The sequence below is a fragment of the Aureobasidium pullulans genome, assembly GCF_000721785.1.
Source record: "Aureobasidium pullulans EXF-150 unplaced genomic scaffold scaffold_4, whole genome shotgun sequence".
Lineage (NCBI taxonomy): Eukaryota > Fungi > Ascomycota > Dothideomycetes > Dothideales > Saccotheciaceae > Aureobasidium > Aureobasidium pullulans.
The window spans coordinates 695,563-717,720 of record NW_021941024.1 but is presented as its reverse complement, the minus strand read 5'-3'; the positions used below and the strand labels follow the sequence as shown (position 1 = coordinate 717,720).

The 22,158-nt window shown below is 50.0% G+C and overlaps 8 protein-coding genes across 8 annotated transcripts; 3 read left to right on the top strand and 5 right to left on the bottom strand.

Moving 5' to 3' along the window:
• The first annotated feature begins 302 nt into the window (after window positions 1-302).
• Window positions 303-2,344, top strand: M438DRAFT_343451 (N-terminal nucleophile aminohydrolase). The gene is made up of 3 exons (XM_029904986.1): window positions 303-1,258; window positions 1,311-1,572; window positions 1,625-2,344. The coding sequence occupies exons 1-3, from the start codon at window positions 497-499 to the stop codon at window positions 1,927-1,929; spliced, it is 1,329 nt and encodes a 442-aa protein (XP_029763241.1). The 5' UTR covers window positions 303-496; the 3' UTR covers window positions 1,930-2,344.
• Window positions 2,345-3,634: 1,290 nt separating this feature from the next.
• Window positions 3,635-5,508, bottom strand: M438DRAFT_343450 (uncharacterized protein). The gene has a single exon (XM_029904985.1). The coding sequence runs from the start codon at window positions 5,434-5,436 to the stop codon at window positions 3,991-3,993; it is 1,446 nt and encodes a 481-aa protein (XP_029763240.1). The 5' UTR covers window positions 5,437-5,508; the 3' UTR covers window positions 3,635-3,990.
• A 165-nt stretch (window positions 5,509-5,673) lies between these two features.
• M438DRAFT_395298 (uncharacterized protein) lies at window positions 5,674-8,682 on the bottom strand. Its single transcript, XM_029909204.1, has 5 exons — window positions 7,227-8,682; window positions 6,713-7,129; window positions 6,547-6,659; window positions 6,030-6,497; window positions 5,674-5,978 (listed from the first exon to the last, which is right to left on the bottom strand). Exons 1-5 carry the CDS (start codon window positions 8,619-8,621, stop codon window positions 5,939-5,941), a joined length of 2,433 nt encoding a protein of 810 aa, XP_029763239.1. The 5' UTR covers window positions 8,622-8,682; the 3' UTR covers window positions 5,674-5,938.
• Window positions 8,683-9,999: 1,317 nt separating this feature from the next.
• On the bottom strand, window positions 10,000-12,309 carry M438DRAFT_403623 (dynamin GTPase; the record flags this gene model as incomplete). Its single annotated transcript, XM_029909665.1, has 3 exons — window positions 10,000-10,417; window positions 10,483-12,090; window positions 12,173-12,309. The coding sequence occupies 3 exons, from the start codon at window positions 12,307-12,309 to the stop codon at window positions 10,000-10,002; spliced, it is 2,163 nt and encodes a 720-aa protein (XP_029763238.1).
• Window positions 12,310-12,794: 485 nt separating this feature from the next.
• On the bottom strand, window positions 12,795-14,622 carry M438DRAFT_395296 (DUF125-domain-containing protein). Its single transcript, XM_029909203.1, has 3 exons — window positions 14,546-14,622; window positions 13,831-14,493; window positions 12,795-13,781 (listed from the first exon to the last, which is right to left on the bottom strand). Exons 2-3 carry the CDS (start codon window positions 14,193-14,195, stop codon window positions 13,289-13,291), a joined length of 858 nt encoding a protein of 285 aa, XP_029763237.1. The 5' UTR covers window positions 14,196-14,493; window positions 14,546-14,622; the 3' UTR covers window positions 12,795-13,288.
• A 1,336-nt stretch (window positions 14,623-15,958) lies between these two features.
• On the top strand, window positions 15,959-17,810 carry M438DRAFT_268497 (alpha/beta-hydrolase; the record flags this gene model as incomplete). The annotated part of the gene is made up of 4 exons (XM_029900259.1): window positions 15,959-16,241; window positions 16,292-17,051; window positions 17,105-17,273; window positions 17,328-17,810. 4 exons carry the CDS (start codon window positions 15,959-15,961, stop codon window positions 17,808-17,810), a joined length of 1,695 nt encoding a protein of 564 aa, XP_029763236.1.
• Window positions 17,811-18,764: 954 nt separating this feature from the next.
• M438DRAFT_343445 (uncharacterized protein) lies at window positions 18,765-20,787 on the top strand. Its single transcript, XM_029904984.1, has one exon. It carries the CDS (start codon window positions 18,922-18,924, stop codon window positions 20,686-20,688), a length of 1,767 nt encoding a protein of 588 aa, XP_029763235.1. The 5' UTR covers window positions 18,765-18,921; the 3' UTR covers window positions 20,689-20,787.
• Window positions 20,788-21,134: 347 nt separating this feature from the next.
• Window positions 21,135-21,704, bottom strand: M438DRAFT_363170 (uncharacterized protein; the record flags this gene model as incomplete). Its single annotated transcript, XM_029907634.1, has 2 exons — window positions 21,135-21,521; window positions 21,585-21,704. 2 exons carry the CDS (start codon window positions 21,702-21,704, stop codon window positions 21,135-21,137), a joined length of 507 nt encoding a protein of 168 aa, XP_029763234.1.
• Between the last annotated feature and the right edge of the window lie 454 nt (window positions 21,705-22,158).

The window sequence follows — 22,158 nt, the reverse complement described above, 5'->3', positions numbered from 1 at the left end:
TCGTGTCCAAACCCCAAAGGAAATGCACAGGCCGAGCGGCTGATCCGCGTGTCTTTGCTTTCGGTCTTCGCTCGCAGTCAGACTTGGTTGTTTTCGTTCAATGCATTCGATACGGGATTCTGTTCGCTTCGTCGACATGTGAAGCAGCGAACACGGGACTGAGATATGAGGAATATCACACCCAATCATGGCAGAGTACGAAGAGCTTTATGGCATATGTTTGTTGACACAACCTGCAATCCGCCGCAATTCAACCATTGCACCTTTGAGAACTCACTGATGGGCGTGACTCGATGTGTAGGACCGAGCCGGCCGATGAGACGAACGTGTTCGGAGAATGCAGCCGACAACACGCTATCTCGGATCGCCCCGAGCGTGGCTGTTAGCAACAATCTTGGCACCGTTCAACATCACCGATAACAAGTTTGTCCTGAAGACAAGTCGTCCAAGCTCGTGTTCATACTTCGAGAAGATACATTGCAGCAGCGTCTTCAGTATGAAATCTTCGAGGACGAATACTCCTCGCATCATCATTCATGGCGGTGCCGGAAACATATCTCGCGCCAATCTGACCGAGGATGCTTATCAAGAATATCGATCTGCCCTTCTTGCGACTTTACACTCTTCGTATGCTCTACTGTCGAAGCCAGGTGCCACGGCATTGGATGTCGCAACTCATGCTGTTGCGATGCTAGAGGATAATCCACTGTTCAACGCGGGTCATGGTGCTGTCTACACAACTGCGGGAACACATGAGCTAGAAGCTTCCGTCATGGTGAGCAAAGGTTACCACAAACGTGGTGTTGGCGTCATGGAGGTATCAGGAGCAAAGAATCCTATCAAACTGGCACGCGAGCTTCTGATCAGAGGTGAAGAAGCAGATGGAGGTGGTGCTGCAGGTCATGTTCAGCTTGCAGGTGAAACAGCGAATAAGCTTGTAGAAACCTGGGGCCTGGAGACCGTGAGCCCGGGATACTACTGGACTAAGCGACGATGGGATGAACATCGTAAGGGCTTGGGCAAAAGCACCGATCGTGAGACTTATCAGAAACACAAGAGGAGGGCGGACAAGTGTTCCTCGTTTGTCGCAGAGTGTGCAGCGGATGCTAGAGATCTGAATACCCATGACCCATCTTGGAACGGTCATGACTATCTTCCCCAAGGAACGGTGGGTGCGGTCGTCCTTGACAGCAATGGCATGCTTTGTGTGGCCACTTCGACCGGCGGACTTACGAACAAGCTTCCAGGCAGAATAGGGGTCAGTCAAAACATATTTCATACACGATGATTTGCCTACTGACTTCTTGCAGGATACACCCACACTGGGAGCAGGCTTCTGGGCCGAACAATGGATTGAAGAGAACCCATTCGACCGCCCGCATGGTATGATGTACCAGCAGCCTACATTATCACCAGCTGCAAGACTGGTGAATGGTGATTTCGGCGGCGTCCTTCAGGACTGCTTGCCTAATCTCTCGACGTACCTACCTGTCTCTTCTCGTGAGGATATCAGCAGCGAATATCCGGTCAAGCCAACTTCAGCACCTCATGGAGTTGCGCTTTCCGGCACAGGTATCTCATCATGCGCCTCCGATTTTCTACTCCACATCTGACCGCTTCACAGGCAACGGTGACTCCTTCCTCAAGCTTTCAGCAGCTCGCACGACCTCCGCCATGACTCGCTTCTCTTTCCCACCTCTACCTCTCGCTTTATCTGTATCACGCATGGCAGGACCAAATGGTATGCTCCAGCAAAGTGCAGAAGACCGTTGGAAGAAGACTGGAGAGGGTGAGGGTGGCATCATCGGCATCGAATATCGGTATGGCGAGGGAAGGGTCGTCGCGGACTTCAACTCCGGAGGCATGTTTCGCGCTTGGATTGACGACGATGGAAAGGAGCAGATGATGGTGTTCAAGGATGAGTTTTGAGAGACTTTGCAAACCCGACGTCATCATAGTGAGGTTGATTGTTCCACCCACACTTCCTCTCTAGCGTGGTCAGTCATCAGTGGCTTTCGATACACTCGATTAGTGGCGACACCAGGCTCATGATCGAGACTTGGCATACCATCCAGCACGAGTCTCGTTCGCGACTCGGAGATGATCGAGTGTCGGAAGCAGAATGGCGTTTTCACACGGACGGGCCGATTGGAAGCAGGAAAGTTTTGAGTTTCGCAACTTTGACCTTGCGCTAATTTAGCGCTACATAGATCTCGGAGATTTGATAAGATGAGATGTACAACAATAGCATCGAGACGACAGGAATGTCAAATGGGCTGATGAGATCGATCACAGTCTTTTAATGATCTCGAAATACATCTTCCAGCCACTGTCCTGTTTCGAAACCGATAATCGATATCGGTGCTCAGCGCCATCTGACAACCGCCACAAATCGCTCATGAATCTTCTCGTCTGAGCGCAATTCTAAATTTATTGAAGAAAGACATGTCAAACTCGGGTTCCAGAGGGCGGTATACACTTTTACAAATCAACTGCAGCTCTATCGACGATCTGGAACTCAGGCAGCAGATGTAACAGGAAATCGAAACCGTGTGGCGGGCTAAGGATGTCGTCGAAGTTATCGGCAGGGTGACACACACGACTGACAAGAGGTCCAGTCCATGTTCATTGGCTCGTCACTCGCTTAGCCACAGCTTTCACAAGTCCACGGGCAGAAAATTCCTCCTCCATGTGTCGCTTCCATCCCCACTGTTTCACCACTTTACTTCCTTCCAGCCTCCTGAGCTCAGCCCTTCCTCGACTCAACGCCTAGCACCCTTGAGCCTGGAGTATATATTCCAACCCAACGATTCTGCCACCATCAAAGTCAGCAGCCAGTTGTGTCACACAACTTGATCATCAGACCTGCCGGGGTAGCTCAATCGGTAGAGCGTGTGGCTCTTATCAATTGATATCGTCAACCTCAAGGTCGCGGGTTCGAGCCCCGCCTTCGGCTATTCCTACAAACACCGCTGTCTATTCTTTTTGCACCACCTCGTCAGGGGCTAGAAACTCCATCTTATGTTTTTGATAGAGGCAGAGAAAAAGTTTGTGCCGAGATTTCGGTAATTTTGCCAAGCAAAGAATTGTGGACCCTTTTTTCTGCCTTTTCTTTTCTTTTTTCCTTTTCTGGATAGTATTCCTATTCAATATGGATTCCATGCCCTTTTGCCCTTCTGGGAATGATTGGGGATGGACGTACAGAAACAGGCCTCATTTGAGCAGTAATATCGCCGGACTGCTTACACAAAAACATGTTGAGAGTCCAATGTCACGGCACAAGACCGAGCGAAGAAGAAGACACTCCCATATAATAAATTCAAGCCAGTAGTTCTACTCTCACCATCTCAATACTCCTCTTTAATCACTTTAAGAAATTACAAAATCCGCACCATCCTCCAATATTCAGCGATGATCCGAAGGCGGTCTTGAACCCACGATCTCGCAAAATGGGCTCAAAGCCTCGTCTTCGGTTGCCTCTTTTTATGTTCTTACCCTTGATCGATACTGATGGAGGCTAGTATAGATTTAGCTACAAGAGCTGTGTGATCTGCTCCATGAAGGCTTCGCTAGGGACTAGATGGCACTCGTAAGCAGTTCATGTGTTAGTCTTACAAGGGACATGGATTGTAATGTGTTGACGGCTTTCGATGGTCAATGAGTATATCATATGCTATTTAACTGTTCTCCCTCTCCGCCATGCCAATGCCTCGATAGAGAACGCCCTCTGCATTCCTCTGATGTCCCTTGCTATCCGTAGTGATGCAATGTGACTGCCTGCAGGCTTGTCCTTCCTACGAACGCCGAGCAGTATGCTTCTCCGGTATGTTTGAGCACACTTGCTCCATAATTCGCTAGGTAGACGAATACTCCTGTAAGCCGTGGCGCTATGTAGGTACTGTCGATACGGAGACCGTGACTAGGTATGTTCAAGTGTTCAAGCGTATATGCGCTTCATTGATTGATGTACAGAAGCTCGCCGCAAGTTCATCACCAGACGGCGCTGGCCTTTTTGCTCAGCTTGCTGTTGCTTGTACCACTTTGATCGCTGTTGCTCCTCAGACCCCAGAAGCTCTTCTTCTTCATCTTGGATGGTGCAGGAGCAGGAGCTGCTTGCGGATTACCTCCACTCATGACTAATCCGTTACTGGAGTAGACAGGTCCTTGAGGCCTAGGCCGCGAGGGTCCAGGCTGTTGTTGTTGTTGCTGGTGAATTGGCAACGAGGGTGCAGAGTGTCTTGATTGATTGCCCACCGGTGAAGGCGGCTTGAGACGATACTGCTTCCGAAGCCTCTCTGTCTCACGATCGACCTCTTCCTGACGACGACGGGCTTCACGCTCTTCATCCTCGACCATTTTTCGTAGGCGTCGTGTTTCAGCTTCATCTGCTTTTTCTCTTTCGCGGCGGCGTAAAGCTTCCTGTCTCTTCATCTCTCGTTCTTCGGCATCGACCTGTGCGCGCAGGCGAGCGGTCTCAGCGTCGAGCTCCCATTGTGTTCGGGGGTCAGGTGCGGAAGCGGTACCGACACCTGCTAGAGGAGGCCGCTGGATCGGAGCTGCTGTGGGTGGAGTGGTTCGCAGGCGGGGCAACGATTTGCGTCGGTCGGCATTGGCGGCCAATGGAGGAGAGGGTGCAGCAGCTGAAGGTAGAGAGGCGATGCGACAGGGATCGAAGACGTTGAACACTTGGTTGAGATCATTAGAGAAATAAAGGTCCTTGATGACAGCAGCAGACAGTAGTAAGACCAATTCAAGGCCTTTGGGGTCTTCCAACTCGACACGGTACAGGTTGGGCTCATAGACGGTCAGCTCCCGCAAAGAACGGAACAGACCGACGATGATGTCCGGATCTCTGTGCTTCTTCTTGACGACTTCATCTGTCGACTTGCCAGTCATGTATGCCGTCAAGTCCTTTGCAAGCTTGCTCTCCTTGCGCCATACAAAGTTGAGTTTCGGCGTGACCAGCGATGCGCCAGGGTCATCTTGTGTTCGGTCCAAGGTCGAGGCTGAGGGAGTGCGAAAGACGAGTTGAGGCAGACTGAATTCATACGAAGCGCTACCTCCCCAAGTACCAGGTCTCTGAGTCACCGTCACTTGTAGGTCGGGATTGTACAGCTGAACTGTGAATTGCGTGGGCAAGATGGGCGTAGGTGGTGGCGGCACACCGCCATTACGGCGTATCTCCTCCTGAGACAGGGACGGATGACTCCATTCCGGTTTGATCAAGACTTCGCCGTAGAGAACCTCGGGGTTGTAGCAGTCAAAGAGACCGGCAGCGTAGCAGTTACGAGAATTGGCGGCGGCAGGATCGCCGTGCCTCAAGCTGTATGCGGGGCTCGGATCAGATCCGCGAATGGAGAAGAAGACTCCTTTGTGATGTGCCACTCCGTCTGGCGAGTTTCGATAGAAGAAGGCGGGTAGGTTTTCGTCCAGCATGGTTCAAGATACGAGGTTTAGGATGTCACCATCAAGAGGCAAATGCCTTGTCCAGATATCTTTATTCAGCCCATCATGGTCAGAAGGCGCAGTTACCGCGCTTCGTCAGCTCCTTCTCCGTGCTCCTATTTCCGTATGCCAAGGCCCATATACGCATCATACGGCGCGCTCCAAGCCTCGTCCAGCTTTCACTTTCACTGCCTTCACCGAGTAATTGTTTCTTCGAAACGTAAATTTGCTTCTTAACTGCTGCCTTGTACTTGTATACCTTGTCGACGACTACGAACACTCCTGTGCTTGATCATCTGCTTGGCCAATCACCGTCAAATCCGACCTCGCCGAGCACAAGCTATCCGTAATCTTCATCAGCTTCCATGCTTGAGCCACCTCCTTGACGTGGTCCACAGCCTTCTACAATATGCCGTCTATCCACCTTTTCCATGTTTCATAGCTATCGTCATTCGTAACAAGTGCTGACTTCAACTTTACACAACGAGAACTCTTACTGCAGGTCAAACGTCTCTCCAGTCCAGCCATAAGCTCTATTTGTCCTCGTTAGCACGTTGATCTCAGTTCTCAGTTGTACCACATACCTATGCAGACGTCTACCGTATTCCTTCGAGAGCCAGTACCACATCTTGGCGCGTGGGTGTGGCTCGTGGAACTGAATACTTCTCGAGGCTTCAATGGTATCAGGCGTGAACTGCCAGCTAGATCCATACAGCTTCTCAACAGAGAATCCGATCATCTTCATTGCGTACAAGAACTCAGACCAGGCCACCTCCCCGGTGTTCTGCTGTTCGTTGGAAGAAGGTACGTGGAACATCGTGGCGAAGACTTTGAAAGCGCGTTTGTTGACCTTGAGCTTCTTCACCTCAATGTTCTCCTTTTCTTCCACACTGGTGGCAGAATCTCTGCGTGATTCTTGCTGAGGTAAGGCTACAGAACCATCAGGTCTGGTCTTGGCCTTTGCTTTCTGCGGCGTGATGCTTCCCAGCAGTTCGCTCTTCTTGGGGTGAGAACAACATGCGTTGGGGTTGAAAACATGCAGAGGTAGTCCACTGGTCTCTGTCAGTGCTCTGCTTGTAGTATCCGGCGAGAGCCACTCACGTTTCATCGTCTTTCTCGTTGTGCTGCTGAATGGGCTTGCAGCCAGCAGTTTCCTTTGGCTCAACCCAAGCCTTGGTTCTGTGGATCTTTCGGTTCCAGTCACTGAAAAAGTCCTTCAATCAGTCAGTATGGGTGTTCCGTCAAGACCGAAAGGTCGTCTTCTTACCATGAGGAGATAGAGCACCGAGTATGAAGTGTGTGCCTCGCAATGGTTGTCAACAGTAGCCCAGAACTTGTCCAGTCGCTTCTCGGCTTGTCGCATTTGAGTGACTGTCTCGCGAGTTCTGCGTTTGTCAGACGGATAGGCGAAGTTCGCGGGATCAGCAGCGTCAAGAACAGCACATGAAGTGAAGTCATGAACGCATTCGACCATGCTGAAGAAGAATGGAGCATCATCTTCGATGAGACACTTGCTTCGCCAAGCGGTGCACCATGGCTGGAACAGGCCAAGTTGGCGTCTAAGTTCTGACATCAAGGCCAAATCAGAGAATCGGCTGGCCACCCAACTGGAGATCAGGTCGCTGTCTCTGCTGTGTTCATCCAACATTCTCTGAATCTCCTCAACAGTGTTGTTCAATCCATGCTGGAAAAGTTAGCATAGTGTTCAAATCATGTCAGACGCGATGTCTCAGCCTGCCAGATGAGAGAGAGAGCCTCGTATCCCCGTAGCTTAGACTTACTTTCTTCTGCTGCTCGGGGCTCAATAAGGTTCGAAATAGAACTTGAACTCTCCATGCTGCGCTCAGCCTACCCATCTTAATCTTCAGTGTATTGAACGAGGGACTCAGATCAGATGATGCACGCTCATAACCATAGCGCATAGGTGGAGACGCAGGGAAGCCGAGCATCAAGTCGCCCAAAGGCTCATCAGCCAGAACTTGAACAATATAATCAAGTCTCTGGAACACTTTCTCAACTTCGACCGGTAGGCTAGAAGAGGATTCAAGCTTGTGGAGGCAACTGTCGAGCTTCTCTTGTGCCAATGTCACAGCTTCATCAGCCGTGGCGAACAGGATCAGGCTGCTGTACGCGTGAAAGATCATGCTTGTAGCAATTTTGTCCCAGAATGCTGGCTCACCGACCATTTCATGAGGTCTCTTGTTCTTGTCGGGAATCATGAAAGGGGAATGTTCTGACCATTCTCTCATGTTCTGCGCGAAGTAACCGGGATCCTCGCGTAAAGCCCAGACGTGTTCTTCAGCTTCCTCTCGTCTTGCTGAGATAAGCAGTCTCAGTCGCTTCATGTCGAGCCTCTGCGGCAGACGGTATGGTGCAATCTGGGCCATGGCGGTGACGGTATGAACGGGAAGCGTGGACTTGATTTGAGGCGGAGCGGGCTTGGTGTCGACGAGGTCCAGATTGTCCAAATCCATATCATGCAGGATGAGTCGACAGCACTTGACGAGGAAGTCGAGGTTTCGATCTTGCACCTCGAGCACCTGAAGACCCGCAACAGGCTCCATTCTCAATTCTCGCTGAACTTTGTCTCCGGTGTCACGAAGTACGAGCGAGCCATAGGTTTTAGGAGATCGCTGCCCATGAAGGCACATCTTGTACTTGTCGACGTCGCTCATGCCAGAAGGTTTGTTGGTGTTTGCTTGCTGCTGATCACCAAAGACGAACTTGTCCGGATGGTGGCGTCCACGAGAATTGAGGAAGATGAGGAGATTGTGGGTCTGCACCAGGTCCTCTTGGTTGACGTAGGGCCAGAGATAGGCCTCCTTCTCCTTGGCTTGATTGGGGCGTCGCTTGTTGTTGTTTACACCGATCTTGCGCAAAGTTGCAAATTCCGGACGGTGAGTGGCTGACATGTGTGGCCAGGCTTGTAGAAGGACTGATAGTCTCTGGCTGTTGTTGCGCTTGATCCATCGCTTCTGGATCTGTCCTTCAAAGCGCTTGAGTATCTTGTTGAGGAGAATCCAGTGTCTGAAAATGCTGATTGACAGAGCTTGTGATTGAGAGCGCAGATCTTCAAGGTCAGAGATCGTGGGAGTGGGAAGGTCAAGGCCGCCCTGGAACCGGCAGATCCTACAGGAGAGGCAATTGTCGTCGTCTTCAGATGCGCTTGAATCCATAGCTATAAAGCCAACAGGAAGATGTAGAAGGCAAAAGGTGAAATTGGAATGCAGAGCGCAAAGAAACAGAAAGTGCACGGATGGTTTGAAGTGACGAAGTTGAGGTTATTGGTGTTGGGCAGGAATAGCCGACATATATGCGACAGGCAGCAACGGAAGCGTACTTTCCAAAATTGTTTGTCGTCTGCTTGTTCCCGGAGAGGGGTCAACTGTGTTGATCGATTATTGACCCATCACTTCCTATGTGTCCCTTGAGCTGTGACCTAGCCACAGCTTCGAGGAGTAATGGCGTTATAGAGTAAGCTCTTTAAACTGCCGCGCTCCAGCTTTGAAGTCCCTACAGAAATCCACCTGGTCTAGCTGTGGTCCAAAACCACAATCGCCAGCAGGGATGATCTCTTGGGCTTCAACGCCTGGCGGGCGACTTACGGGTCCCGACCGACAATTGTGGATAGATGCTGGAAAACAAGCGGACCAAGTCATGCTTGCAACGAATCAATGCACATAAAGAAAAGACTGGTTCTCTGACGCACATTCCCGCTGAAAGTACCTAGCCATCTCGAACGGGCTCTGAGCGAATCTTCAACTGATAACGAGCTTCGAGGCAAGCCGGTCGCATGTCTGAGATGCATATCGACCGAGCTGGCAATATAGCTTCAAGTGACTCTGCCAAAGATGTGCATCACAGCACTGTTTCGCTTACCTTTATGAAATCATTGGCGGTCAGGCTCAGATGCATGCAAATGTCGCTATCCGGTGTGATAATGCGTGCCAGCGAAGCGCGCACTTCTTGAGCCATGCCAGCTCGGCGGATGGATGCATCTGCGTGCCGTATTCGCATGCTGATGTCTCGTGAGAATGACCAATAAGTTTTCGTCTAACTTGTTGCATTTCGAAGATCGGAATAGTGCTGCATGAAGGTCTTTCAGGAAACTTGGACACGGTCTTCTCAAAGGTTCAGGCTTCGGTAAAAGGTCGGCAGCGATATCGGAGCTGTTTCTTCTCACTCCACGACAAGGGATGCACCGCCTCTCAGATTACGGCCTCTATGACTGGTTGTAAAGATGCAGAACGTCCATTGAGAGCCTAATTAGTTACGCTTCTATCTCTCGCTGAATGATCTCTCAGACCGCGGCCCTTTTCGGGCAACTTCATGACTGGACTCGTTCAGAATTCAGCCCATGCCACTCATACCACTGCTCTACAACACGCTACAGCTACTAAGAAGTGGATGGTGTTATTGCGATCATACTTTTGATTTGTGACTACAACGATGAGCTAGTCTGTAGCCCATCTATGGACTGACCATGTGAGACAGATGGTGCCGACAAGACCGCTTGAGAGTTTTACATCTTTCAACCCTTGTCTGCAAACAGCTTTATGAGACACCTGCGAGAATCTTCTTTCCGCCCTCCATATCATTTACCTCCTTTGCCAGAGCGATACGTCTTCTTCTGAGGCCGGCATCTTCGCCAGCAATTTCTTCGAGCTGGTCGTCAGTGAGGGAGCTGACAAACTGAGGCGAGAAGAGCTTCAGAGGGTTGTTTGGTCCGGTGACCAAAAGATAATCTGCGGCCTGCATGCAGACGTTGTCGACAAATCTCTTCCTGGCGACCTTGTAGTAGGCCTTGAGGATGTCATGAACTTCGTAGACGACATGCTCAGCGTTTGACATGGGGTGGTTCTGCACGATATCGTCGAGGGCAATCATGCTACGACTAACGCCAGCGACGCCGAAGGGAGAGGGGTGAACGGTGGCTTGTTTCTCAAGGGATGCGCGAAGACGTTTCTGGCGACTGTGCATCATAGCAGGTTAGTGTTGACCCTTCAGGGCTCATAAGATGACTTTGTGTTAACTTACCTCTTCTCCAGATTGTCGTTGAAGTAGTGGTTGATGGTCTGTGGATTGTTCTTCTCAACGCGCAGGACAAATTGGACCTGCTCCAGAGCACGGCGGTACGTCTCCAGCAGAGGCTCCATCAAGACAGACATGATTCCGTCTCTGACTCGTGCAGTGGGACAGACGTGTCTAAGCAGGGTGGCTACAAAGCCGTGTGCCATATGAATGACATCCAAGATGTACCCATGAGCAAGTGGCTCCCACTTGACGGACTGAGCATTCATGGTTCTGGACAGCAAGTTCTTGTCAAAGGTGCCCAACTCAAAACCACGGGAGCCCTTGTAGAGCTCTGAAAGCCAGTCAATGATGTTGCCATAGATCTTGTCGTCGATGCGGCGATCGCCTGTGATCAAGTCCTCAAGGTCAACATGGTCTTTGATAGTGCGCAACTGAATACCCTGGCCGCCAGTGCTCATGACGTCCTGCTTGACGTTCTCGGCCGAAGAGTAATCGAACTTGAATCCATAGGTATGACCGCATTTCTCGATGTCGTTGGCAAACACCTCGTTACGGTTGACGACTCTTGTCACGAACATCAGGTCAGGTTCGTTGTCGAACCAGCTGTTACCGGAATAATTGCCATTGAGTGCCAAACTGACGATCTCACGGAAGCGCGAAGCGATGTCCATAGCGAAGCGACGTTGTTCGTCAGGTGTCTGACGCTGATCTCCCAGCTCCTTGAGCGCACGCTTGGCTGTACTGAGTTTGTGCAGGACTTCGCGCTTGACGTTGGGGAACTCGCGGCGGATGTTGCTAGCCAAAACCTCTTGGAGACGTATACGCAGTGCGTCAACACCGACGCGGTCCTGGTCGAGCTCGTTCCAGGGAGCTCTGTCGCGGAAGAAAGCCTTCTCAACAGCTGATCTATCGGCAGCAACGTCTTGGATCTGTTGCTGGCCTAGGTTGCGTACGATACACCAGCCGAGGTTGAGCGGGTGCTTCTCGCCTTTGATCAGCTGCATAACACCGATCTCAGCTCCGGGGTCAACGAGATCGGGCTTGGTCAGCACGCCAAGTGTACGGTGACCATCAGGATCAGCCTCTTCTGCGAGAGTAAGAATTTCTTGAGTTGCGATGTCGACATTAGCAGGGATGACCACCAACATGACCGAACGAGGGTTGATCATGTAACGGTGAACCATTGACTTGACCATGGCTGCATCTGCGAGGGTAGTCATGCCCTTGGTAGCAGTTCTGAAGATGCCAGGAACATCGACCACAGAGAAGTGCTCTTGCTCAGGACCACTGACTTCGACTTTGAGGATGTCTTCCGAGAAAGTCGACTTGCCATCGCCGTCCGCAGGAGTGTCGGCGAGGCCCATAAGCTTGTGAACCTCTTGCATGGTCTTGGAGAACGAGACCGGCTCGAGAATAGCGTTGGTGACGCTCTTCCAAGCACGGAGTTTGTCGGCATAGCCCTGAGTAGCGCCCTTGTGAGGGATAACGGTCACAACAGTGCTGGTGACCTGGGCGCGGCGGAAGGTGATTTGCGTAGCAAATCTGGTGCACAAGCCGGAATCTCTAGGAAAGGGCAGCTTGGTGATGCCTTCAAGAACGGATGACTTGCCGCTGTGCCAGAAGTCAGAAGATGGAAGTGAAGCACAAGCAGGAATAAACGGCTCGAGTGAAGAAAGGGATCGTGCGCGCTTACCTTGACTGATCGCCAACAACGACGAGCTGTGGCAGAGGGATAGTGTCACCGACACCGCATGCAAAAAGCTTGTCTATCTTGTCGAGGAGACCGGGGTCGACCATGTTGCTAGCCATGCCAGCGTGGTTTTGATGCATCTTGGTATTGAGATGCATTGAAGTCAGAGATGGTGGAAGAAGGTGAACTTTTATAGAAGTCTGAGATGGCGTGTTGCGCAAACTGACGGAGCTGGAAGGAAAGTGAAAGCGAAACAAACACAACAAAGTGTTTGACGCAGCTAAGAACGGCAGGTGCAGGGGAAGCAGCTGGAATGACCTTACAATAAAATTTCGGCATCTTATCTCCTCTTGCTATTATTTATCTCGATGTATACACCTGCAGAGATGCACGACGGATTTCTCCAACTACAACAGTCCACAGAGATGAGACATTTGAAAAGGTCTCACTGGACAACGCCCTGTTTCGAAAAAACATTGTGAATTTCTACAACTGTGCGCGTGAGCCTTTAGTACATGGGGAGCTCAGAAACGAACAAATGCTATACGGACTTACTAGAGATAGGGTATGTTCCTTTTGGCAATTCAGACACAGGAAGATTTTCAGTTGTGATAGAGTCCTCGGTCGTCCTCTCACTAGAGTCTAGACACCCAATTGAGCAGGAAAGGTTGTGCATTGTCACGACTAGCTCAACCTCAGCACACTTATGCTGATATGGTACATAAGTAGGCACCGCACTCCGATCAAGATTCAAGGTATAAAGAGTACTTCGACATGAAAGGACGAAAGTGTGCTCATCCTATCTCTTTGTATGCGGTCGCCTTAGGAAGCGATTACGACTATGGTATCTTGCGAGGTACAGGCGAATTCTGTCGGAGGCTGAGGTCCCGATCGAAGCTGGCGAATCTACTGTTCATGTTGACCTCATGGTGTTGTAAGACTGAGGGCTGAAGACTCTATTAGAGTTGGAGAGCAACTAGTGACTAATGTGGGTATCTCTGTAGTAATATAATGCAATAACGGTACAATTCGTAAAGGTTGGCTTGTTCGTTATGCCAGTATCGTGTGTAGTTTCCGGGGCCAGTGGCGGAAGAGGGAGGTTGTCTAGAATCCACCATCTTATGAGCCTATCGCTTTGACACAACCCATGGCTGCTGCCGCAGCAACACCGCCCAAAACCATCATCTGGACACCAGCTTTGACGCAAAGCAGTCGCTTCTCCTCGCCGACCAATAGAGTCTTGATATAGCCGAATACGAAGAGAGCGAATGCCATCACCCCAATACTCCAGCACAAGGCAGTTTGGTTGTTGCTTACGAAGAAATAAGGCGTTAGAGGTACCAGTCCACCGAGGAGATAGCCAAGGGCGATAGTTACAGCCGAAATGTAAGCCCGTGATGTGTCCGCTTGAGACTCTGGGAGGTCGTGGTGAAAACGCATGATAAAAGTTTCTGACTTTTTCGGGCAGGAGCTGATCTGCGTAGCGAAGGCGTCCAGAACATCCTCCGTAAGGCCGTAGGAGTTAAAAGTAGATTTGATGATATGGTTGGCTTCGTCGGGGTCTTGATTGACGGTTTTCCGTGTCTCTGCTAATGTTGCTGCATAAGATTGTCTAGCTGAATATTAGTGGTTGATCCTTAATCATAGGTAGATCGACTTACGCCTCGCTTACGCCACCTAGATACCCTCCAAGCCCCATCGATAATGCGCCCGCCGCTAATTCTGCGAGTCCAGCATAAATCACCAATCTTGTGTCGCCTAGCGCCGAGAGTCCAGCTGTGAGGGCGAAAGGTACAGTAAGGCCATCTGATAGACCGATAGTAGCGTCCGAGATGATACGAGGATCGACTCGAAACGAAGACGAGCTTCCTGCATCGCTCCTCAAAGTCGAAGAATCTGAGCCGTCCTGTGAAATTTCCGATGCTGTGTCGCAGGCTCCATACTGTGATTGCTGCTTGAACGAGGGCAATAAGCCGTTCTGTTTCTGGGTCGGGAAGACCATGTTCTTGATGTAAAGTAATGCCATCTTGCAGACACTGGCGAAGAAATGCGGTTTATGATTTGATGGGCCGATGATAAGATCGTAGATTTCTCTTTTGCTTGGAGATGTAGGAAAATGGGAGTATGGCGTGAAGTCGATGGAAGGGCAACAGTGGAACAGCAGGACAAGAGGTCGAGGGCCCTGACAACATAAATACTTGTTCGAGACGTTGGTACCGCGTCAAGATCCCAGCCCTGACCAGTTTTTTCGCACGCTACTGATGTACTTCCCCGCAAGCCTTTTTACCAACACCATGGAGCTTCCGCGGTGTAAGGAGAACAGCATGTTGCACTGTGAGACTCAGAGACGACTCTTTGCTTCAGACCCTGACTTACCAAAGATCTTGTGCCATTCCACGATACAACTACTCATTGCCATCTCAAAGAAGAATTCCCGAGTCTGAAGCCATGATTGGACGCAGCATTCAGCTTGCATGTTTACAAAGAGCCGTTGTCCACACGAATAGCATGTCTTCTCATGCTTATTTGTAAGCGATTTAATTGGCTCGCAAAATTGCACCCCTTGTTTCGTCTCCACGAACGGGAACAGCCGCCGTCGGATTTCAAGCCATCCGAACCTTTGATATCGATTTGCTTACGATTGCTTGCCTTTTGATTGGATACCTCTCAATTCTGCTGACCATTTGGTCTGAAAATGTTCGAGCAAGTCTTTTCGCCATGACACTTTCCGAATCGTGTTGAAGAATTTGGCATAGGCTCTCCATCTCCGACCGGGCACGGTCCCCTTTTGATGCTAGGCTTTTCTAGAAACAAACAGGCTGACAACACAGCACTTCTCATTGGCTCCTTCCTGCTGGTCTCTCGCTGGCTCTTAAACGATCTCTCGAGTTGTGCCTTTGATCTCACACTCTTTAAATCTTCGACCTGGTATAGACGAGCATTCCATCGAGCGCATGAACTCAGGATATGCGTCTCCCTATCGACTGAGGTCACTTTGATCCACTGCAAGAACAAACGGATATGATGGGATACCAGAGTTCTTTCGGTGAGAGAGAGCAACAAGCCTAAGCTTCTGAAGGACACTCTGAATTTTCAAGATTATTGTGAATTCCTAGGGCGAGAGTCTTCTCGATATCTGGTGTTGAAATGGACCAACATGCGCGCTCAACGTCCACTGCTACGATGTTACGGCTGTACGATGTGCGTCTCTTGTCAGAGAAAATGTTCAGTTCCATGCCGGACCACACTTGCATCGGGCTGTGATTTTGGAGATGTGCAGGGCAAGCCAAGGGAAGGTAGACCAAGTTCATTCTGCCTCGGTATCATCAATCGAAAGGTACGTGAACTGTAAGTCAAGCGAATACGGAGAATATGCATACCCCGCATTACTCCAACCTCGAGTACAAAATAGGAAGTATCATATTGCTGCCTGCACAGGATCCTGGTGTCTGGTAAAGTCTAGGTGCGTTCGACTGTTGCGAGAGAGACATGCCTCCAAACTCATCGCAATGTAAGACGACAAGGCTGTGCGAAGCTGTGCTACTTTCTAAGCGCTCACAGACGATCTGACAATGTCACCTCTCAAGCCATGCGCCAAACGCTTCTAAGACCTGTCTAGCTATTGCTCTGTTGTCAAGTCAGCAGTATGGCTCGGGATCCTGCAAACTTCCTCGGCAGTGCCGCAGTATTGACCACCCTTGTTAAGATCTGCAGGCAGTCACATATATAAGTTGCATCATGACTTGCTCCAAGTCTAGTCGGTTGGCCTACTCTTGCGTATGTCCTACAATGTCTACCTCACGCTACTTTCTGCTCTACCTTTGGGCGGCCAGCCTAGTCAGTTCTCATGCAGTAGGCTCTGCTCAGACAGGACCGACCGTACGCATTGAGAATGGATTAGTTCTGGGAACGACGACGAGTGTGCCAGCAGCAAGTGCAACGGTCGACCAATTTCTTGGTATACCTTTTGCTCAGTCACCACCCGAAAGATTTTCACCTCCAAGAGCGGCTTCTCAAGTGGGGGTCATCAATGCCACAGCCTGGAAACCGGCATGCATCCAACAATTCACATGTACAATTGCCAACACTCGATCCAAATCTGACGTAGCTAATTCATCTTAGACCCTGTGTCTTCCCAGCAGTTCACTGAATCAGTGTTCAATAGTCCTGCGCCTGTGGAGTCAGAGGATTGTCTGTATCTGAACATATATGCGCCTGCTACGCAGCCAAACGACCGCAATGGCAGAGCTGTGTTGTTTTGGCTCTACGGAGGTGGCCTTGAGTTTGGAAATGCTGGACAGCCCGCCTACGACGGTAGCCAATTTGCCGGATACGAAGATGTGATAGTAGTCACCACGAATTACAGGACAAACGTTTTCGGCTTCCCAAGCTCACCTGAACTACCTCTGACAGGACATAACCTAGGTTTCCTGGACCAGCGCTTCGCACTGGATTGGGTGCAGCGCAACATCCATGCGTTCGGAGGTGACCCGTCGAAAGTCACGATATTTGGAGAGTCGGCTGGTGCATTCTCGGTCGATGCTTTGCTCACCAGTTATCCAAAAGATTCGAATCCGCCCTTCAGAGGAGCAATCATGGAAAGTGGTCAGGCTAGCTACATCGGCAGTCCAACGACCAGCAGTGTTCCTGCATGGTACAATCTCACTGGCGAGCTTGGCTGTCCTGGTAACTTTGCAAGCAACTTGAGCTGTGTCAGAGCGGCAAATGCGACAGATATAAAACGCATCATCGAGATTCACAGCCTCGAATTCAACCCGAGCCCCGAAAACGTGACTCTAGTGTCCGATCCTGCACAAAGACGAGCTTTGGGCCAGATTGCCAAGGTTCCTATTATGGGCGGTGCGAATGCTCAGGAAGGACGGTAAGATCTGGTCCAACGCTTCTCGTTCCCAGTCATTTGCTTACAATGTATAGTGTCTTCCAAGTTGGACAAGATAACATTACAGAGTTCCTCAACAGCTATTTGAGCAGCTCGCCAGCTCTCATTCTTGCGATCGAAGAAGAATATCCGCTTGGTGAAAATGGGTTGAATACGCCGTACGACGTGATCTCTCAGATCTGGACCGACTACATCTTTCAATGCGTAAGTGCCTGTGTCTGTGGGAGACACAAGCAATCTAACAAAAGCTCATCACAGCCGCAAGCTCTTTTGACCAACGCGTCTGCTGCCAGTGGTATCCCCACTTGGCGTTACTACTTCAACGCCTCATTTACAAACACTCAACGTTATCCGGACCTGGGAGTGTATCATTCTTCTGAGATACCTATTGTGTTCTCAACCTACCCTCTCTTCAACGTCACGACTCAGGAGTATGCCCTCAGTCGATTCATGCGTGGTGCATGGGCTACCTTTGCTAAAAACCCGGCTACTGGTCCTGGTTGGAATGCTGTAGGTACTGGTATTGTGGGTGCTGTATACTCTACGCCATTCGATGGTTTACTTGGTGGTGTCTTGACATCCTCCAACGAAACCGTATTGCAGGGACAATGGAACCTTGGTACATTGGGTGATGTTGGTGAGGTCAAGGGGAGTGGTGTCACTGTACTGCCTCAGAGTATCGCTGATGGTAGATGTGCTTTGTTTGCTCCTGTATATGAGGCTCTTTTGCAAGGCTCGTAGAGGAACGTTGACGTTGCTGCAGAGGAACTGGTCCGGCATCGATTCATGCTCCTCTCTGAGCTTTCTCAAAGCGAGCTTTCCAGAAGGCAGGATGCTTCTGGAATTTAGTTACGTATCCACTGGGAGCGGCACTTTTTACGGTATTCTTGAACTTTCTTGACAATCTCAAATACTTTGTGCCCTTTGATCGAGTTCTGGTCCAATTTTCGTACCTCTGCCAATCCCCATATCTTCGCCCTTTCTCAACATGGTCAGTCGATCCTCTGTTGCAAAGTCCATGCCCTCTATTCCCCACACGCAAAACAACCAAGGCTTCAAATCGTAAGCTTCGGAAGCTAGCCTCTTACCTTCAACCAAGATTTTGCGAAAAAATTACCTACTTTGCTGTAGATTGTTTCCTGTCAACCAACAAAGCAGCAAAAGGATAAGCTCTCCATCGGGGAATCGAACCCCGGTCTCCCGCGCTTGACGAGATTTTACTCCTGACAAGCGGAAATCATGACCACTAGACCAATGAAGATGAGCCAGCTGAGCTGGTATTGGTTGATGCCTGGAAATTAGGGCTACATCAATTATATACCAGCGATGAACCAGTGGACAAGTTGCATAATCTGAGACGGGAAGAAAACCGTCCGAGAACATTGCCTTGCCAAATTTTCCCGAGAATATTTCCTCCAAAACCTGTCATCTGCGCTTAAGTGAGCCGAACGTCTTACTCGTACGCTTTTCATGACAGTGGCAAGAAGGACTCCAAGAAAACACAGTACAAACGACAGCAGAAAACTAATCAGGAAATTTTCTTCGGACGAATTTCCTACTTGTGACGGAAGCGGAGAAAGACTTCCGTCCCCGGAAACACATCTCCATCTTCTTCCCACCTTTGGAGATCAAAAACGTTGGCATGGATCCACTTGGGCACTCCGAGTGGCCACTCGTGATCTCGAAGCTCTGGCACGTCAGGTCACATTGATGGGCGAATTTTTCTCTTTAGGTGTGAGATAAGGAAGATGGGCAGAGATTTTCTTTCTTGCTTCTTTCGCTTTCGATAAATAATGAGGTGAAGAGTGTCATGCAGAGGTAAACTTTCTTTTCTTCTGTACAACAATCCAGGATGTCTACCACTACTACGCGAACGACATTGGAGATGCAGGAGCAGCCGCGTCGCCGGTCTGTTGTTCCTGGTGCTGATATACAAGCACCCATCCCGGCGACAATCTCAGCTGGCTCTTCGTACTTTCCTGATCTTGAAGGCAAAAGAGTTTTGTGGAGCGACTTGCCGGATATTTCATCTTTTCCATCAACGCCTGCTGGAGCTCAAACACCTGCGGGAGCTTCTACACCTGGTTGGCTGACTCCTGGAAATGCGACACCTGGATGGCAGACGCCCGCTGGAGCATCGACACCTGGATGGGCGACACCGAAATCTACTCAAGCGCGTCCTTTGCTGTCTGAAGATGCGTATCCGGATATTGGGACAATGTACTCGTGGCGTGGTGTTATGATTTTGCTCATCACTTGCGGCTCTCAGCTCATGGACAACATTTTTATGACTGCAGTCAACCTCTCCTTGCCAGCCGTACAGGCGGAATTTGATGTCTCTTCTGGCGATCTTCAATGGCTGCTATCTGCATACACTCTTACCTTTGGTGGTTTTCTGCTGTTTTCTGGTGTCTTGGCAGATCGCTATGGTAGAAGACAGGTCTTCTCTATCGGCATGGGCGTGCTCTCCGTCTGGACTCTGGCAAATGGCTTCGGCAACTCTTTCATCCAGTTGGCAATCTTTCGCGCACTTCAAGGCATCGGTGCTGCAATGACAGTTCCATCCTCGATCGGCATCATCAGCTCGCACTTTGTCGCAAGCGAGCGCATCGTCGCTTTGACAATGTTCGGTGCGTCCGGAGCCATAGGCTTCTGCGCAGGTCTCATCTTCGGCGGATTCGTCACCGACTCCCTAGGCTGGCGCTACATCTTCCGCATCGCCGTCGCCGTGACCGGACCACTCGGAATCATGGGCTGGATCCTCCTCCCCAAAGACCGCAAAGAAGGCAACGCACGACCGAAACTCGATTTTGTGGGTGCTGGTCTTTCCACCGGCGGCCTGATTCTACTCTCATTCGTTCTCTCTAGCGGAGGCGAGTATGGCTGGAACAAAGCCTTCATCATCGCTCTCCTCATAATTTCCGTCATTATGATCTGCGTCTTCGCCTATGTGGAGAAGAAAGTCAGTAATCCAATCATGCCGCTTTCACTCTGGAAGATCAAAAATTTCGCACCACTATGGATAGCAGGATTTGTACTTTACGGCAGTTATCAAACTGTAATCTATTACGTGGTCTTGCAGGCCCAAGAAGTGGCCAAACTTTCCGCCGGAGCAACAGCATTGCGCTTTTTACCCATGGGCGCTGCAGGATTCACCACGAATATGGTTCTGGCCAAATGGATGAAGTACATGAACACGAGATACTTGATGCTGTTGGGTATGTTGATTACCACACTCTCGCCAATCCCTGCTTCCTTGATGCCGGCTGAGGATCCCAATTTCTGGAGATACATTTTGCCGACTTCGGTGATGGTGGTCACGGGAGTCAGCATTTGTTACATTTGCATCACAAATATCATGTTGGGATCTGTGCCGGCGAATGTGAAGAGTTTGTGTGGTGGATTGGTTAATACGGCGTTCCAGATTGGAAGTGGTGTTAGTCTTGCGTTGGCTGCTGCGGTCGTCGATGCGGTGGATATCAAGAAGGGGCATGACGAGGCCACGCAATATCAGACTGGTCTGTATTGTTGCATTGGGCTTTCGGGACTGGGTCTTATAGTCTCTGCATTTGGACTTCGCGGGTTGGATGGAAATGCTGGTAGTGCTCAAGTTCACTGATCTTGCCTCACAAACAGCTCTGCTTTTTCTGGAAATAGACGATGATGATTATATAGACATAGACTAATTGGAAAATAGACATAGATCGAAGTTGTTAGACTTGCGCAATCTTCCATTGGTGTATCAGTGCTAGTAACTTATTACAAGCGGTCACTGGCAACGAGTTCCAGGCTCTTGGGTGAGAAGTCTAAACTGACAATGGACTTGAATAGAAGGGAGGTACGCCCATGCATCCGAATCAATCACTTCGGTCTCCATATCCAAAGGCAGGTGCTTGGTCGCTTTGTTCCTTCCTAGCCATCGATGATTTCGTACTTCCTCAAACATCCTCTTGGTTCTTGAACGACCGACATACTTGGAAGATGAAGCATCCTGAAACCATTCAGTCCCGTGTCCTATGCGTACAATAATCCGCATCCAGCCACTTCCCACAAAATAACGCTCAATCACGGCCAGAGTACCCAATAATGCTCATCCCTCAACGCAGCGAGAATGGTTTCGAAGAATCTCCCGTGCACACCGACTTCGCAACTCGCACTGTTCTCAAGATGCGAGGTCAAGCTCCCCAAATCCTTGAAGAAGCGATCGCACTGGGCGCACTCATAAGGCTTGTCGTAAGGCTTAAAGTCTCCATAGTCGTAAAAGAAATCCAGTGATTCGTTTTTCATGCAGAAGCCATAGGGACGTATACTGGCAATTCTGGCTCGAATGGATTCGATAGAGGCGTTCTGGCAGCCATTTGCTTCAATATGACGGATCATGTCGGAGTGAGAGCGGTAGTTGTTGGGGCAGAATATGCATGTGATGTTTGCCGGTCTGTGGACTTTGGAGTGCTAGGATACAGTAAGCTGGTGGATTGCTTTGGCAGAAAGGAAAAGGAACAGCGTGTACAGTACCTGCTCAAGAGCATGCCCGGTGCGGAATACAACTTTGCAAGTCTGACAGCGGAAATGCCGTAAATCTCCTACTGTGTCCTGCCAATGCTGGTCGTAGGTATCTTGATCGGGTGCGATCATCTTGCAAACCTGGCAGGTAATTGTCTTTGGCTTGCAGTCATGTTCGAGCAAAGCATCCACTGACGAGAGGCCACCGTCACAGACATGACAATAGAATTGATGCTGTGTGGCTACCCAATGGTATGCGAGTAGTTTTGTGGTATCGAATTTGGCCTTGCATGATTGATCCGGACAGACGAAATGTACTCGTGATCTGTGACCGACCACCACTCCTCGCGAAGGATTTGTGTAAGAACATAGAGAGCATTTCCATAGATCCGGTGGCATCTGGACGATTGGCGCTGGCTCGAGAGACAACTGGAAAATGTAACCACTTAAAAGATCAAAAGTCAATGGACGTTGGAAAATTGAGACATGGATCGAAGCCTACTTTTGAAGTCAGCTCAATCACCAAGGACGGATCTCAAGGATTCCAAGAATCATATTAAAAAAAATGTATCGTCGTTTGAGCTTG